Genomic DNA, 16,860 nt, shown 5'->3' with positions numbered 1-16,860 from the left:
TATAATTTATAAAAAAGATTCTAAGATGCCAAGCAACAACAAAAATTGAGAAGATACAGAGGGAGAATGAAATAATAATCCAAAGAAAGGAATTATATAATTGGATAATAAACAGTGAGAAGATTATCAGTGTTGCCTATAGAGTCCCCGCACTCTAAATCACTCTGAGAATCACTTCTCCGGTGTTATCACTGATGAGATGGTGCTGCACGTGTGGACAGACAGATCCAAACCCCTGGTTCTCTGCAGAAACCATCATGCACACCAAATTTACATCACGAATATTCAGCTTCTTTCTATCAGACTATTAACAGCTTTCTATCATATTCATTACCAGCATTTCAAATGTATAATGGAGAAAATGTCAGGACTTTATACAGTAAATGATTGATCTAGTGAGAGGAAAAAAACAAGCAGTAGGAAACATGGCTAAGATCATGAGGAAGAAATATTTACAATGTATGTAGAAGTTCGTTCAACTGAGATAAAAACCGACAGCGTCGCTCTGTAACAGCATTCTCTTATACATCAGACGCTATAATCCTGAACAGGAATCACTGAACGAGGTTTGGGATAACGCAAAAGACATGCCTTATTAACTCTCGGACAGCTCATTTTTTGGTCATAAATCCTATTAACTTGTATTACCAACTGCCATAAAACTTGGAGATAAAAGATAATTTATGCTCAGTGTACAGAAGCTAATGTTTCTGGACTCCTGAGAAGCACAGGACCAGAAAATGAGAAAGTATGTATGTGAAATCTGGAGCCATTCACACCCTGCATAGTAAATGCGACACACACGCTCTGAGCACCTGGCTGTCTTCACGGGGAACACAGCCTAGCCCGTCATTGACATCAGTGGGGTTTCGTGGCTAAAATGTCTCTCACCATTTTCATAAAATCTCCTGCTCATACAAGGGCATGATGTCTTATTAAGAACACATTTTTGTGGGGTAAAAGAGGGATGATGACTCTTTGGGGAGGGGCTATTAGGCATTCTATTTTTTTAATTTGCTATTTTAAAATGGCAGTTTGAACATCCCTTCAAAGTAAACGCTACCTACTGAGGTTTTCACTCATAATGACATCTGACCCGCAGCAAGTGAAATATGCCAAAATACAATCGAAAAGACATTATCTTCTAAAAAGTCAACCAGCTAAAAACTTCCAGTCTTCCAAATTTATATAGACCTGGAAGTACACTATTGCCTTTTTTGTTTAACATCTTTATTGGAGTATAATTGCTTTACAGTGTCATGTTAGTTTCTGCTGTATAACAAACTGAATCAGCTATTTGTAATTAACAAAAATGAGTCATAGGAAGTGGACTGAAAATTAGATGAAAGATTTTAGTCTGCAACAATCTACCCAACTTTAACTGAATGGCTCTCGACATACAGGCCTGTCCCAAATGACTGACGTACCCTTAATGAATGAAGGATGAGGGTTTATTTACACAACACGGTCTCACAAGAGTCTCGTATGTAGAGAAAGAAACACAGAACATTACAGAAACATTAAGATGAGTTGAGGGTTGGGAGGCTTTTTTAAGAAAAATCAAGAGAAGCACATTTTAGTTCCATGGTCCAGTGCTATCCCAGCCACTTCACCGTCATAGAGCAAATACAAGCACTAAAACATTTATCAGCCAAACACACAGGTCCCATAAGACATCTCACACCTCCTGCTATTATCTTCAACTTCACACAACTTGGAATTATAGAACCAATTCTAGAAGACGCTGTCCTCAAAAGTAATACTCATAATAATTAACATTTATATTGAATTCTACCACTTTTGATATATTTTAGCAAAGTTTGATGGCAATCTCATTTAATCTGTTTAAATAACGAAGATTCTTATTGTAGGTAGATTTTTTTATAGTTGAGGAAAATGCAGAGTGTTATTTTTGTTTAATTTCAGGGTAAAGCCACAAGGTAGGATATACCCTTAAGGGGCATCCAAGATCAAGCTTATTTGAAAAGAATATTGTAGAGAATTTATGTGCGTGCGTGCGTGTGTGTGTGTGTGTGTGTGTGTGTGTATACATATGCATACACTATGGATAATGACCAGCCTGCAGACTGTGACTTGTTTTAAGAGTTTGTCATTTCCATCTCAGCCCATTAATCCCATGAAGAAGGAAAGGTAGTGCAGTGGAAAAACTGCTGAGTCAAAATACTGCTGTGTGATTCTTATGATCTGTCCTGCTTGCCTCCCAGGACTGTTATGAAGCTCAAATGATATGCTTCTTGTGCAAGTCCCCCAATTACCTTCTTTCTCAAGAATAGCTATTTGATGACTTTCAATTAAGAAGTACATTTAAAACATTTTGAAAGCATTCTTTATCTGTCACTGAAGCAAACCAGATTGATTTCCTTAGTCCAGCACCAAAATATTTGAAAATGGTTTCAATTTATGTTTATGGCATGTCCATCCTGATTGTGACCACAATAAGCCCTGTTAACAAGGAACAGTATCCTGTAGACATCGTCCTGAATATGCACACTACCTGATACAGATGCGTACTTTACCACATATGCCACATATAACACAGAGATAAATGAAAATACATCTTACAGAGTCATTTCAGCTCCAACGTTGCGTGTTCCATTTCTAGGATATAGGCTGCTTCTGTGCAATAATCAGCTTTTAATTGATCACATTTCGTACGTGTATAATTAGAACTGCTTAAAAATATGGTAGGGTGTGTAAGCCTGGTTCGTATCTTAAGCCCTCAAACATACTCCTTTTGGCTTTTGCAGTTGCTCTGGGTGCTGTCTAACTACTCTCTCACTAAAAGTGACTGAGAAGCAGAGACCTGGGATGTGACCCCAGGGAAAGACGAGCAGAGCCAACCCTACTGAGCCCCCAGAGGAAAGTCTGTGCTAAACATTCTTACTCCTCTCATGCAATGGAGAGGGTATGGTCTTGTGTGAACTTTCTGCCTCACGCTATGTAATACTTACTTGATAGGGTAAGGTAATTTTCTAGTTGTTTCAATAAGACAAAATCAAAATGACCAGAGAGAGATTCTAGAGGACATGGTGTATGCAGGCACACTTACCATGATTACTATGTTTGGGGAACTGGGGATTCTCCTTCAATGATTAAAGTCTGACATATCATAAATGAAAAAAAAAAAAAGATGATTATGTTACAGAACATAACCTCTGTCTTTGACGGAGACAATGGTCTGTGCTCAGTCATCTTTCCGGCCCACAGCCTTCCTCTCTTCGACCACCTCATACTGAGCTGGGGCAGCGTAACTGTGTTCACCAAAGGTGACACAAGCCACAGCCAGGCCTGGCCTTTAAAAACATGCAGTGCCACTTTTTACAGTAACCTTTTTTCCGCTGCTGACTCAACATGTTCCCAATTGGCTTGGATATAAAATGGAGGATACTGCCCAAACCACACCAGATTTTCCATGAATGAGAAAAAAAATTAAGCTTAATCTCAGTTAAGCCTCTGAGATTTGGGGGTTAATTATCACTGCAACATACACAGGGTAGATTAGTACCCTGGCCAACCGACAACAATAAAAAAAAAAAGCTAGAAAAAAATTAAAGGGAATCTTTCAAAATGCATCAAACATCTTTTTCTTTTTTTCAAAGAATATTCAAAAGCCAAAAACTAAGTTTTGATTGAAAAAGAACACCAATCTACCTTTCACCTTACAGGCATTTGATTTTTACCAAATCAGATGAACTTGAGTTTCAGGTGCTTAGGCCTCCAAGTATGGAAGGTCATTAGGAGAGCAAGCCTGAGCAACGTAGGAGCGTAAAAGGAGACTGCACCACTTCAGCGGAGATTCTCAGAGAAAAGACGAATACAAAGGATACCCCCATGTGAACGCTAGGAAAACTGTCCAGCCAAACCTTGGTTAAGAAGAGGAACAAGTCTTCCTTGGGCATCTGTAATTGGAAGTCAAACTCCCAGCAGAATTAGCTTCAAAATACATACCACCGAGATGGTCCAAAAAAGTCTCAAACAAAAGGTCCTAAGTTATTAGTGCCTATAAATAACTGGGTTGGAAGTCCACTCTAAATTCTCCTTGGACTCACTTTTAACTCCTTCTATAAGTAATTCCCACAGGTAAAGTTCCCAGAAATATGAGGTCATAGCTAAAAATCACAAAATACGGAATGAATCAAGGTTACAAAATAGAAAAGCAAAAGAGAACATAAAAGATAGATGACCTATAAAGACTGCAGATATCAGAATTTTTCTAGACTATAAAGGAAGTAGGACAATTATGTTTTAAGAGTTTTTAAAATGTGAGTAAAGGGAAAGCTTGTAAGAGAGATGAATCATGGCAGGAATAGCCTTTGCTACTGAAAGGATGAGTTTAGTAGCAAAATAGAACAGCTAAAGCAGAAGAGTGAAGCGGATTGCAGAGGCAATGAGGAACTTCAGAATGTAGCCCAGAGAGATTAAGACAGAAAATACAAGAGACAAGTTCTGAGATATATATGATACAATTAGAGGATCACATATATGCTTAATTGGAGTTGCAGAAGAAGGGAGAAAGAAAATGGGGGATGAGACAATATTTGAAAACATAATGGTTGAGAGTTTTCCAAACTGAGGACAGACAGCAATCTACAGATGGAGGAATTCCAAGAAATCCCAAGCTGAATACATTTAGGAAGTCTACAATTATTCAAAGAAGATACAAAATACCACAGATAATGAAAACATCTTAAGAGCAGAAGTCATTTTTAGATGCAGTTTTTGCTATCAGTTAATCTTCCAATTTTACTTTGCAAAGACCATTGTAACCCGTCTAGTTATCTCTTAGCCAGAGTATTTACATAGAGACAAGTTGCAGTTGACTATTTTAGCATTCGCAGCATCATAAAATCATTATAAAACAATAAAGCTCAACGCTTCACAACGGTAGAGAGTTTCACGCTTCAGAACCTATTGGGAAAGTACAGGTATTTAATAAACTTCTAATTAGAAATCCAAGAAGCATATCTGTGCATGTCAGACTGCTAACTGAAATCTTCTAATGACTTCCCATAGCTTATGGCAAACAAGTTCACACTGTAGTATGTAGAGTTCAAGGTTCTTCAGAGGTAGGATCCAAAGTAGTCTTCTGAGTCTGATCTTTCAATAGTTTCCATATAGCTGCTCAGAATTACCTGTAGATGCCATAACATGCCCTTCAGCTCTATCTTTCTTTAGTGGCTCCTTCTAACTGGAATGACTTTCCCATCATCTTCAATAGCAGACATCCACTCATCCTTCGAGATTCTGCTGAAATGTAAGCTCAACACAATCTATGTTCCATGAAAGGAAGGGTTTTTTGTTGTTGTTGTCATTGTTGCTTGCTGCTGTATCCCTAGAAAAGTACCTGACATACAGCAGGTACTCAAGAAATATTTGTTGGGAATTCCCTGGTGGTCCAGTAGTTAGGACTCCAGGCTTTCACTGCCGAGGGCCGGGGTTCAATCCCTGCTCAGGGAACTAGGATCCCACAAGCCGTACAGCAGCCAAAAAAAAAAAAAAAAAAAAAAAAAAAATTTGTTGAATTAATTAAGTAAATAAAATGTGAGTGCCTCTGTGAAGCATTTCCTTACACACCCATGACCAGATTATATAATCTTTCATCATCTTTCTGTACTAACCTTTTGACCTTGCTTTATTCTGTGTTTTATAAATGTCTTCTTCACTAGACACATACTAGAGAGTAAAGAACACATGTTACTATTTCTGTTTAATCTTCAATTGCCCAGCAGTGCAACAGGTAGGTAGCAGGCACTCCGTAACTCTTTGTTGACCAAATAAATGGACACTATGGAGTCTGAAAACCGAATTCTTCAGCTTCGTTTTCGCACCTCACAGGAAGTATTCCAGAAAGCAACAAAGCCACGCAAGGCAAAGAGCCAGAAGAAAAGGCACAACTGGCGGAACGATGGTGAGCACGCGTGCCATGTTAACCAAACAACAGTTCTCAGGTAATGGCAAGCTACAGATGATGGACAGCAGAGGGACTGAAAGCAAAGCTGTAAGCAGCACATTACAGTGACAGGCAAAAAAGAAAAAAACAAAAAACTGTCCACTGTCTTTAAAAAATGTTGCCAAACATGGGCTTCCCTGGTGGCACGGTGGTTGAGAGTCCGCCTGCAGATGCAGGGGACACGGGTTCGTGCCCTGGTCCGGGAAGATCCCACATGCCGCGGAGTGGCTGGGCCCGTGAGCCATGGCCGCTGCGCCTGCGCGTCCGGAGCCTGTGCTCCGCAACGGGAGAAGCCACAACAGTGAGAGGCCCGTGTACCGCAAAAAAAAAAAAAAAAAATGTTGCCAAACAATCATTTTTCAAACTGAAATACACTCATCAACCTCATAAAACATGTTTATATAATAAGAATTCTGTTCTAAGCACTACACTGATAGAAAATTTCCTTGATGTTTATCATTGGAAATGAATGACATCATCATGAGAGTGAAATTAACAACCAAGCAACTTATGAACGGTAATAGCTCAAGACTAAGTGCTTAACAAAATCAAATACGGTTTCCAATTATAACGACAACACTGAAAATATACAAGAATTCCATTTGTAATGTTTGCCAAGCTTTGTGCTTTCTCTGCTGAGATTAATCTCAAGTGGCACTCACACTCAGCTGCTCAAAATGCAAAAATGCTAAATTTAATTCTTAGTGTCAATTTAATTTAAAAACTTTTTTTTTGTTTTGTTTTGTCTTTCTGAGTACAATGAGGCTTCTCCTCCACCTGTTTCCCATTTAGCCACAAGTAATCAAACACCTCAACTTCACTCACAGTTCAAATACATAAATGGGGCACATGTTTTCTCCTTGTGTACGAAAATGTTACAGGTTTTGTGGAAGCAAAGCGCTGACACTGTATTTAATCCTCACTTACCGGTTGGAGCAGGTAGATGAGAGACTCCTCTTGGATTATTATAATTGGCAAAGGAGTGATTCGAGTTGCTTGGAACAAAGTGCTCACTGACGCCATAATCTGGTCAAAACGTCCAGCAAGTCCTCCCAGGGTCACAATCATATCTACCTAAGAAAGCAAAGGAAAACCAGCAGTCACATATTTATGGACTTTTAAAAAATAAATAAATAAAGTAATTAAATAACATCAAACACTTCCATAGAGCTTTCAGTACCCTATTTTATTAGATAAGCCATGAAGAAATGGCAGACATCATTTGTGTTGTTCAGATGAAGGAATTAACTCACAAGATTGGTGAGTGGCAGTCAGGTTTCAATAGGTTTTCCCATCTGCCTATTCACCTGGAAAACTAGCCAACTCGTCCTTTAAAACTCTGTTCCATGTCCCTTCCATGTGGAAGTCTTCCTGATTTCACAATTGGTGCCTCTCCCATCCACTCCTCATGGCATCCCTGTGGGCACTTTGATCATCCAACAGTGAGTGAGCCCCCACTAGAACCTAGGTATCTTAAGGACCTATCCTGGCTTTTCACCAAACCTAGTAAGTTGCCTAAACTCTCTGTACCTCATTTTTATGTTTACATGTAAAAACTGGATAATAATTACCAATTGAGAGGGTTGTTGGGGGGATTAAATGAGGTAACTAAATGGGTCAATAAGTGCAAAGCATTTAAAACATGTTCACAACACAGTGATTGTTTAAAAAGTGTTAGCTACTCATCCATTGTATTATTTTCAGTATATTACATTTATATTACTATTTTTATTATTGTTACATGTCGTTTGGTATGTTCTTTCTTTTCGTTTAACACCTTAAGCAAAGCATTTCCTATGACTACAGTATAGTTTATTTAAATGTTCCCCTGTTGCTGAAAATACATTTCCATGCTATTTGTATATAAAATTACTGTGATGCTTTCCTAACATACAAGACAATGGTTAAAGAACGGCTGCAGGGCAGTGGAAGGGGGCAGAGTAACAGTCTCCTCCTGCATAAGGCAGGTGGCTGAAGGTCTTAAGGAGAATGAAAGAGAGGCACTGCCTGGTCTCTTTCCTTCTGCTGGTCAGCCTGATCTTGTGATGCACCAGCAGGGTCAAAGCTAGTATACTGATCATGAAAAAGGAAAGACAGAGAGCTTAATTAAATTATTATAAGAAAACCTTACATACAATAAAAAGTGACAGTTATACTCACTCTACCTGGAATAAAATAGAAATTATTTACAGATAGGAAGCATTTGGCTTTTAGTTTTAGTTTTTTTTTTTTTTTTTGCGGTACACAGGCCTCTCACTGTTGTGGCCTCTCCCGCCGCGGAGCACAGGCTCCGGACGCGCAGGCTCAGCAGCCATGGCTCACGGGCCCAGCCGCTCCGCGGCACGTGGGATCTTCCCGGACCGGGGCACGAACCCGTGTCCCCTGCATCGGCAGGCGGACTCTCAACCACTGCGCCACTAGGGAAGCCCCTGGCTTTTAGTTTTAAAACAGTACATTTTAAAAGCTCAGATAACACTTAGTCTGAAGGCGGCATGATTTTAGAAGAGTAACATATCACCCAAGCACCGGTATAACCTGTTCAGTCTCTAGAGGAACAGTAAGTGGCTTAAGCTCCATAAAGCCAAAGGCTGTGCTTCTCTGGTCCACAGGCTGTGGCCCTGGTCCTCTGCATAGTGCCTAACATGTACAAGACCTCAAATGTTTGATGAATGAATAAGTGAAGACACTGCAAGAAAGAACTAGTCAGTCTAAGGAAGAAAGAGATTAATCGCCATACTACAGGAATATATAAATCAGAACGGGATTCCATAAAAACATAAAAAAGTAAACTACACAGAAAAATTAAGAAATTTGGAATGAGTTTCCTATTTTTGACCTTTTCAGAGTATAGGAATTTTTATTTTGAATAAGATGCTTCAGGTCAAAGCTAGAATATTTTAAGACAAGTATACCACACATCTAGAGGATCTAAAATTTTCTTTGGCGATCTTTCTAGAACTCCGAGCATTAGATTTGAGGCAGAGAAAGGCCATGCACTCTAGGAAGCATGTATTACTCCTAATACACAGGTGAGGACTGGGACACCTTAGTCTTCAGAGGAAACTTACAAACCTTTGTTTGGGGTTATCAAGTCTGGTAATCGCTCCTGGTTGTGTTTAGGAAACCTTATTAGTAAAGCCACTCCAGACTGGAGGGGAAAAGGCCCAGACATTATATAGGACCTCAGAAGAACTAAAGAGAATTTGCTTTACACTGAAGAGGAAGACACTAAGAGAAGTTATATATGAAATATAAAGTAGAGAAAGTTCTAAGGCTCTGGTAAAAAGCACATGGCACGGTCCTATCTACATAATCCTAAATTCATATAAGAACCAAGGCCTGATGATAAAATAGTTGATTCACTATGCAGATTCTGGAATCCTTTTTGTAGGTTCTCAATTTTTCATTACTATACTCCAAGCCTTGGGGGATCCCATAACCTTTAAGGCTGAAACTTAATCCACATCTTCCACACCGGGATATCATGATGAATCAGCAATATCTGTAAATCAGTCATTGAATTTTTCAGAATAAAGAAGCAGCGAGATTACTTCTCATCACTACTCATTTTCCCTACAGGAAATGTTTATATCCAGACTGATTAAAAACATTAGAGGATCAGTGCAAGCTGCAGCGGGCGCAGGAGCCAGCCCTGGGCTATTTCTGTAGTTCTTTAGTTCTGGTTAGAAGTAGGACACCTGGGGCTTCCCTGGTGGCGCAGTGGTAGGGAGTCCGCCTGCCGATGCAGGGGACACGGGTTCGTGCCCCGGTCCGGGAAGATCCCACATGCCGCGGAGCGGCTGGGCCTGTGAGCCATGGCCGCTGAGCCTGCGCTCCGCAACGGGAGAGGCCACAACAGTGAGAGGGCCGCGTACCGCAAAGAAAAAAGAAAAAAAGTAGGACATCTGATATTCACCAACCCTGTATATTTACATAGGCTTTGCAAGCCTAGATTTGTGCCTTTAGGACAGCAACGCCCCTGGGAAAGAGTGTTCAATCGAAAGCAGGCTATTTACAGACTGCCAGGATACCTTTTCTACCTGGACGCAAAGCCCTGTGCATTTACTTCTTACGTTACCCCGCGTATTGTACATTTTTAAAACATGGTATTTTCTGGTCGCCTCAGCATCCCCACGAACGGGCTGTAAGCGCCTGGCCAAGTTCCCCTTTGTGCCCTCCTCTGACTGACCTAGTGACATTCAAACACACCAGTGACAGCATCTCAAGCTTTTGCTTGTGTCCACACCCAGACCCCCCAAAAGGCACTTGCTCACGGGTCCTCGTTCTCTCTGCTGGCTCCCCACCTGCCTGGTTAAGCTCACACCCTGTGCCCTCCCGCCACGAGGCCCCTGCATGGCCCACGGCATGCCTTCCTCTCTAGGATCCGTGAGCATTACAGCCCTTTAATTCCACACGCCTCTCCCTGGTGCCAACTCCGCGTCTGCATGTGTCTGCACCAGGTTGATCAACAAAACCCACCAATTACTCCTTACAGCACACCCAGCTACACTTTGTTACGACTGCTGACGTACTTGTATATCTCTCCATCTAGAGGAGGCCTAGGAATCACAGATGCCAGCCGCAGCGTGTGCGACAAGGCAGACAGCAAGCATTTACTGAGCTTCCCCGAAGCATAGAAAATCAGGGAAAATTGAATAAATAACCAGAGAGGCAAGAAGCTGATTATTAGGCTGAGTTAATGTCATCTAAATCCTACAGAACAGTACTTCCCTACTTGGCAAGGATTCTAACAGTTAGTAGCTTTTGAAAAGAATAACTTATTTCACATGTGTTACCCCGGGTAGTATTTATCGATCATTTACCATGTGTTAGCTACTATTCTGAACACTTAGGATAGATCAGTAAACAAGACAAAAACTCCTGCCTTCATGGAACTGATATTCAAGTGGAGGAGAATATATGTATAACCGAATCACTTTGCTATTCACCTGAAACTAACACAACATTGTTAATCAACTATACTCCAATATAAAATAAAAATTAAAAATAATTTAAAAAACAGATGGAGGACAACACGCAATTAATAAAAATAGAAAATAAGTATATTAGTTGGGATGTGAAAAGATGGCGAGTCCTACAGGGGAATAAGAGAGTAGGAAAAGAGAGATGAAAAATGCTAGGCTGGGAAGAGCTTCCACTTCAAACAAGAGAGCCAGAGCAGGCTCCATCAGAAAGGTAAGAGAGGAGCAGCAAAGACCTGAAGGAGATGAGGGAGCCAGTCAGGTACAGACACCTGGAGCCAGACCCATCAGAAAACAGATTGTAGTAAGGCCCTGAAACAGTGACATGGCCCCAGGCATTTTCAAAGAATGTCGGGAGGCTAGTCGTGAGAACTGAATGAGAAATTAGCAGGAGGAATCATTAAAATCTAAAGGCTAGATCTGTATAGAGCCTTGGTAAGCCATTGTAAAGTCCCGACTTTTATTAGCATTAAGTGGAAAGCCATTTTGAGCAGAGGGGTGACACTTTTATGTATTTTTAAAAGTCACCATGCTGGGTGTCTGGAGAACAAACTGTGTGGAGGCAAAGAAGAAATCCAGGAGATCGTTAAGAGATCAGCACAGTAATACAGACGAGAGACAACTTTGCTAGCCCCATCACTTCACCAAAAACTATCATCACTGACATCCTATTGCAAAACCCAATGGTCAGTTCTCAGTTCTGACATTATTCGATCCATCAGCAACATCTGACAAGTTTATTCTTACCTCCTCCTGGATGAAGTCTCTTCCAGAAAGATGGGCTTCCAGCAAACCATACTGCCTTGATCTCACTGGATGTGTCTTCTCAGGAACAACTTAACATCTCTGGAGTGGTCCAGAGCAAGGTCCTTAATTCTATTGTCATTACATCCCCTCCCTTGGTGTTCTCAGGCAGCCTTGTAGCTTTAAATACCATCAATGTCAGCACTTCCTCACTGTGTATCTTCAGTCCAGACCTCTCTCCTCAATTCCAGCCTCATATATTCAATTGCTTACTTGACATCTGCATTTGGAATCCAATAGAGATCTCCAAGGTTCCATGATCTTTCCCTCAATCACGGTCTCCCACTGTCTTCCCCAGGTCGGGTGCTCCAGCCAAAACTCCCAGAGTCGTTCCTGACTCCTCTCTCACGTCCCTTATTTATCCTCTCAGGAGATTCTACTGGTTCTAAGTTCAGTACGTATCCAAAATTTCTCCCCTCCTCAGTACCTACAACCTCATCACAACCACGGCCATCAAAATCCATCAGAGGATGTAAGCCAACGTTCTGTCTCATGGGAAACACTGCAATAGCCTCCAAAAGATCTCTGCTTCTGCCCTTATTTCTCCACAGTCTAGTCTCAATACAGTATCAAAAACAATCCTGTTAAAATGTAAATCAGATTATGACACTCTTCTGTTCAAAATCCTCCAATGGTTTTCTAATGATTTTTCTTAATAAGACAGCAAAGCCTGCAATATTGGATATCCAGGTGTCTCTCTGGTCTCACCTATTTCCTTTCTCTTCCTCCTCTTGGCTCCAATCATAATTTCTTCCTCCTTTCTGTCTCCTGAAGACACAAGAGTCCTTCCTACTTCAAGGACTTTGCGTTTGCTGTTCTTTCTTCCTAGAATGCATTATCCTCAGATATTCACATGGCTAGCTTCTTTACTTATTTCATTGACCATCTATCAAAAACTTTCCCCTCGGGCTTCCCTGGTGGCACAGTGGTTGAGAGTCCGCCTGCCGATGCAGGGGACACGGGTTCGTGCCCCAGTCTGGGAAGATCCCACATGCCGCGGAGCGGCTGGGCCTGTGAGCCATGGCCGCTGAGCCTGCGCGCCATGGCCGCTGAGCCTGCGCGTCTGGAGCCTGTGCTCTGCAATGGGAGAGGCCACAACAGTGAGAGGCCCACGTACCGCAAAAAAAAAAAAAAAAATTTTCCCCTCTTCCATGCCAACAGATCATATCCCCATTCCCTGATTTAAATTTTCTCCTTAGTACCTCTCATTATCTAACCCCATGCTAAATAGTTTCTTTCTTTAGCTTGTCTTATTATGTGTCACTCTAATTAGACTAAAATTAAATGATGGCAGAGATTTTTCTGTCTCTAGTGTTTAGAATGCAGCATGGCACATTATTATGTACCTGTTGGTGTCTCAAATATTTGTTGACTAAATGGAGAAATAAAACAAGGGTTGAAGGATAGTAAAAGAGCATGGTCAATGGATCAGAGTACCGGTGGAGTCGAAGAATTGCTGAAGTCGGGGGCAAGCGCGTGAGTCAAATGGATAAAACAGAGATTAGGGAGGGTTTACAAATCTTGGTATAGACAAGGTCTAGGTATATTCATACAATTAACTGAGGTAAAGAGGCAAACAATATAACTAGAGGGGATAAGTTTAAGGAAACAAGAGATCAGTGTACTGGAAGGTTCCTTCAAGTGTGTATGGAATTTACCATGAATTAAAACAGTATTGTTGAAAAAAATTATTGGTGACCTAGATGTTAACTTCATCAAGACAAGCAGGAAAATGACCAGGATTATAACAAATGAAGACTACAGCAAAGAGCAATAAGGATGACAGAATCTGATGACATGAGATTCAGAGCTTGAGTTTTTAGGGGAAAAGAAGAAACGAAGAATCAAGTAGAACAGCAGTGTCCAATGGGAATACGATAGGAGACACATATCCAATGTAAAATTTTCTAGTGGCTACATTTAAAAAAGTAAAAAGAGGTAAAATTTTTAAAATGTATATTGTTTAATGTACTATATCTAAAATATATTTTTTTCATGTAACCTGTATTAAAAATATTGAGGTGTGAGGAAAACTAGATAATTATATACAGAAGAATAGATCTGAACCCCCATCTCATACCACCCACAAAAATTAATTTGGAATGGATTAAAGACTTAAACATAAAACCTGAAACCATAAAACTCTTAGAAAAAAACATAGGGAAAAAAGGTCCTTGACGTTGGTCTTAGCAACAATTTTTTAGATATGACACCAAAAACACAAGTAAAAAAAAAAGCAAAAATAAATAAGTGGGACTGCACAGATCTAAAAACCTTCTGCAAAGCAAAAGAAACAATTAACAAAATGAAAAGGCAACCTATGGAATGGGAGAAAATATCTGCAACCATCTCTCTGATAAGAAGTTAATATCCAAAATATAAAAGGAACTCATACAGTAGCAAAAAAAACTAAACAATCCAATTAAAAAATGGGCAGAGGATGTGAATAGACATTTTTTCAGAGAAGACATACAAATGGCCAACAGGTACATGCAAAGATGTTCAACATCACTAACCGTTAGAGAAATGTAAATCAAAACCACAATGAGATATCACCTCATGCTAGTTAGAATGGCCACTATCAAAAAGACAAGATCCTACTGTATAGCACAGGGAACTATATTCAATGTCCTGTGATAAACTGTAACAGAAAAAAATATAAAAAAGAATGTATATATATATATGTATAACTGAGTCACTTGGTTGTACAGCAGATATGACCACAGCATTGTAAATCAACTACACTTCAATAAAATAAAATTTTTAAAAAACACAAGAGATAACAGGTGTTGATAAGGATATAGAGAAAAGGGAACTCTTGTACACTGTTGCTGAGAATGGAAATTGGTGCAACCACTATGAAAATAGTATGGAGGTCCCTCAAAATATTAAAAATACAACTTCTATATGACCCAGCAATCAAACTCTCTTCTGTTTCTTCTGGGTATATATATACCCAGAAGAAACAGTGTGTACACACACACACACACACACACACACACACACACACACACACACAAGAAGTCACGATCATCTTCCCATGTTCACGAACATCCTCCCATGTTCATTGCAGCGTTATTCACAATAGCCAAGATAGGGAAACAACCACACAACCAAAGTGTCTGTCAACAGATGAATGGGTAAAGAAGATTAAAAAGTATGTGAGATATATTCATATATATGTATATGCATATATATGTAACATACTCACACACATAAATATACATACACACAGTGGAATAGTCTTCAGACATGAGAAAGAAGGAAATCCTGCCATTTGTGACAACATGGATGGACCTGGAGGATGTGAGATGCTAAGTGAGATAAGTCCGACAGAGAAAGACAAACACTGTATGATCTCCCTTGCGTGTGAAATCTACAAAAGCTGAACGCCAAGAGAGGATAATGTCAGTTGTCAGCAGTTGTGGGGTGGGGAAAGTAAGGTGATACTGGTCAAAGGGTACAAGCTTCCAGTTGAAAGATGAGTAAGTTCCAAAGATCTAATGGACAGCATGGAGCTATACTTAACAATACTGTACTGTATATTTGAAAGTTGCTAAGAGTAGATCTTAAATGTTCTTATCACCACAACAACAAACAAAGGTAATCATGTGAGCTGATGGACTTGTTAACTAACTTTATTATTGTAATCATTCTGTAATATATATGTGTATTAAATCATCACGTTGTACACCTTAAACTTACACAGTGTTATATATCAATTATCTCATTAAAGCTGGAAAAAATATTGAGATATTTTTCCCACTTGGTCTTCAAAATCCTCAATGTACTTTACAGTAATGGCGCATCTCAATTTAGGGTAGCTACACTTCAAGGGCTCAGGTGGCCAGCGGCTAGAGTTTTGGACCACACAGGTCTAGAAATGGCGAATAGTAGTGAAGACACCCACCCCTAATTCTGGGGACCATTCTAGAAACAGCAGCAGGAGAAATGACAGAACAAAACAACAGCACTACTATGGCTGCAGAGAATTGTTGTCCTTAGAAAAAAGCCCAGTTTCTGTTGGAATTAGATGTAAAGACATTGTGAATACAGGGGATTTTTCACAAGGACGGACCACGGGTTTCAGAGGGCACTGAGACACAGAGCATACATATTCTAGGGCAAGTCTATTTATTTTAGAACACAGCTACCATCTCTAAAGAAGGTAAGCTACTCTCACAAGAGACTCACACATTTCCTACCGGTTGTGACCCATCAAAGATTCAGTGTTTGTAACTCTAAAAAGCGTTATTACAATCCTGTTAGCTCTGCAGATAAAATATTTTAAATAATATATTTGTGTACACATAACACAAGAACATACCTATTACACCATATTCTGTAATATAAAAATGTTAAAAATCAATTTCTAATTGATTTTTATACATGTCCTACATTCAAGTCAGGGTATTTTACATGGACCCTTTTTGTCAGCAAAGGGAAGTGGTGGAACAGAGACTGCTTTTGGCTCTTCATCTGCAATCATGTGTAGCAAAAAAGAACCCTGAAACCCTGGATTAATACATTAAAGATGGTATATTCCCTTAAGAGCCATGGAACCACATACATGACTTCCTTGTGACTCATGTATAAAGGTAAGGGATGGACTAAATTCCCTAACCTATTTTTCAAGATCCCTTTCACTTCTAACAGTCCATGTGAGGTTCTCTGGTTTCCACTCTAACAGGTTAAATAATAATTGTGTCTGTTTTGTTTAGAGAATAAATGAAAAAGTTGGCTTTGCGTTATTTGTTTTGCCTTAATAGAATCATGACAAGACTGGCTGAAGGATATAGAACACCAAAAGGAGAAGCAATTTCATTTTTCTGTTATAGCAGGAAAAACCTTTTGATAAACAAATGGCGTTTTTCTCCGTTTGTCCTCAAGAAGACTTAGATACGGCATGCACAAAGTCTACAGCAGGGACAGTGGCTGTCAGAATATTTTAATTGCATTGACTTTCCATAAACTGAATTCTGGAGATGCATAAATGGACAATTTCTTTGTGGCTCTCCCTGATAGGGTGACCATACAATTTAATGTACAAGCTGAGACACTCCTGAAAGTAAAAGGGGGACATTATAAATAATGACACCAAGA

At 39.8% G+C, this 16,860-nt stretch overlaps 1 protein-coding gene across 3 annotated transcripts in view; it reads right to left on the bottom strand.

Moving 5' to 3' along the window:
- Positions 1-16,860, bottom strand: part of TPK1 (thiamin pyrophosphokinase 1) — a 341,016-nt gene that overhangs the window by 142,945 nt on the left and 181,211 nt on the right. For all 3 annotated transcript variants that reach the window (XM_082661977.1, XM_082661975.1, XM_082661976.1), the window contains one exon: positions 6,899-7,045. In XM_082661977.1, coding sequence (XP_082518103.1) covers positions 6,899-7,045 — 147 coding nt within the window. The remainder of the gene's footprint in view (positions 1-6,898; positions 7,046-16,860) is intronic.

This window comes from Grampus griseus (genome assembly GCF_964374135.1).
Source record: "Grampus griseus genome assembly, chromosome: 9".
In the NCBI taxonomy this organism is placed as follows: Eukaryota; Metazoa; Chordata; class Mammalia; order Artiodactyla; family Delphinidae; genus Grampus; species Grampus griseus.
Note: the sequence above shows the minus strand (reverse complement) of the source record. Positions and strands in the feature narration are given on the sequence as shown.